At 41.4% G+C, this 2,353-nt stretch overlaps 1 protein-coding gene across 1 annotated transcript; it reads right to left on the bottom strand.

Moving 5' to 3' along the window:
- Positions 1 to 202: 202 nt before the first annotated feature.
- On the bottom strand, positions 203 to 2,029 carry LOC133763937 (olfactory receptor 8D4-like). Its single transcript, XM_062197620.1, has 2 exons — positions 1,991 to 2,029; positions 203 to 1,153 (listed from the first exon to the last, which is right to left on the bottom strand). Exons 1-2 carry the CDS (start codon positions 2,027 to 2,029, stop codon positions 203 to 205), a joined length of 990 nt encoding a protein of 329 aa, XP_062053604.1.
- Between the last annotated feature and the right edge of the window lie 324 nt (positions 2,030 to 2,353).

Below are 2,353 nucleotides of genomic sequence, written 5' to 3'. Positions count from 1 at the left end.
TATAGTTTTTTTCATATTAACACCCATCAACTTTTTGAAAGCTGCTCTATGCATGAATTTCAATTTTTTAACCAAAATAAATTTTCAATTCCATTTGCCATAAATTTATTGAAATACCCTCATATATTGTATATATTTATGTCCACATACCTATAAACATGGGTATGAATATATAAATGAATATTAATAAAAAACACGTTCCTTATGAAGATATTTTTCTTCTTGAAAGTTTTGTCAGTGCATTTTTCACTTCCTGGTTCCTCAGACTATAAATCAGGGGATTCAACATGGGAATTACCATGATGTACAATACTGAGGACACCTTCTCCTGGACTAGTGAACTGCTAGGAGCAGGTTTGAGATACATGGACATGAGAGACCCATAAAACATAAGAACAGCCAGCAGGTGGGAACTGCAGGTGCTAAAGGCTTTGGACCTGCCATCTTTTGAGCGAATACGGAGGATGCTGGTAAGGATAAAGGCACAGGAAATGGTGATTGTCAGGCTGATGGTTACCATGTTAAATCCCCCAATGATAAAAATCAGAAGTTCATCTATGTAAGTGCTCAAACAAGAGAGATTAATGAGGGGGACGATGTCACAGAAGTAACGTTTAATGATGTTTGGTCCACAGAAAGACGATCTTAATATACAGCCACCATGAATCATAGCATCAGTGAAACCTACTGAGAAGACAGCAGCCACCAGCAGAAAACAGGCCCGCGGGGACATGATGCTGTTGTAGAGCAGTGGGCAACAGATGGCAACATAGTGATCATAGGCCATGGCCGCCAGCATGTAGCATTCAGAAATGACAAAAATGCAGAAGAAAAACAGCTGAGCCATGCATCCAGAAAAGGAGATGGCTTTATCTCCATATAAAAACCCAGCCAGCATTTTGGGAGTGATGACAAAAGAATAGCAGAAATCTAAAAAAGATAAACTGCTGAGGAAATAGTACATGGGAGTGTGAAGTTGGGAGTGCAACCTAATAATGGCGACCATGCCAAGGTTTCCCACAGTGGTAACTACATAAATCCCTAGAAAGAGGTAGAAAAGGGGCAGCTGAAGCTCTGGTTGTTCAGTGAGCCCTGAAAGAAGAAAGACAGTCACTGTGGAATGGCTTCTCATAGTCAGCCTCCTCTGATAATTCTGTGAAGATGAGAGGGAAAGAGTCACATTAGACAGAGAGAATCCCACTTCTCTCCAACTCCCCAGAGCCAAGATATTTCTAATTATGAAAACATTGACTTTGTATGATGAAAACCAAAAAATCAGCACCCAGAAAAAAAGTCATTAAGAACATCTACCTTGCTTGTAGATTTTATGAACAATCAACATATGTTCCTGTGCCCACCAGTCTCTCCAGTTCCTTCAGAAAACAACAGTCTTTCACTCCAGAGTGAGAGGCAAGATTAATGCTGAAGACAAGACCCAGACCATGCTGGCGTCTAAAGCAAATCAGTTCAAGAGGTGTATAAAGAGGATGCTGGGGGTGAAGATACTTTTGTTGATGACACAGTTACCTAGGCTGACCCCGTCTCCAGAACTTCCTGTGAACAGGTCAGTCATGTCAAGGTTTCCAAGAGTGTTCCACAAAATTTTAGTTCTGAGGAGTTGCTAATAGGCACATCAAATAAGTGACCAAACATTGTATGATTTACACAGAGTTAACTTAACCAAAGGATGGCTCAGTCTTCCTAGAGCACTCCACAAGACAGTCTTTTCCAAACTTATGTGATAATAGATCTTCCCCACACTTATTTTCAAAAGATACTGTACACTAGTGTGGCTCAGAACACATTTCAGGAAAATATTTGCATTTACGTGATCACTCTATTTTTCATCCAACTGTAAGTTGATGCCCAAGTGGCAGGTTTATTCTTCTTACACTTCAGCACATGTAGGTGTTGGTTAACAGCAGACCTCCCTGAAATGTTTCCATCTTCTGAATTTTTGGCCATCCTATGGGATAAGCCTACCTCTCACCAAGTCACTGAGAAATTCATGATGCTCAACTGCTGCCATATTGAAATGCCAAACACCCAGATATCTGTGTTCCTCATGGAGGCACCCAAACAGCACTTCCTGTCTACAAACACACCTCTCTTCAGGAGAGGGCAAAGATGTTGCACTTCTTTGACTTGCCTGATCTGGGATCTACCATGTCCTTAACTCTGAAAAATCTAACCATGGTTCTCTGAATGTTGAGCAGCTCACAAAGCCTTCTCTACCTCCTCACGTGTGGTCCAGAGATTGTATGGGAATCTGCTCAGACACCTGAGTCAGCATTTTCTCTTGTTGCTGAGCTCAGGATCTGCCTCACTCCTTGGCTCCTCAAGAGGCCACTTG

Source organism: Lepus europaeus, chromosome 7 (assembly GCF_033115175.1).
Source record: "Lepus europaeus isolate LE1 chromosome 7, mLepTim1.pri, whole genome shotgun sequence".
Taxonomy (NCBI): Eukaryota; Metazoa; Chordata; class Mammalia; order Lagomorpha; family Leporidae; genus Lepus; species Lepus europaeus.
This window is presented reverse-complemented; position numbering and strand designations above follow the sequence as displayed.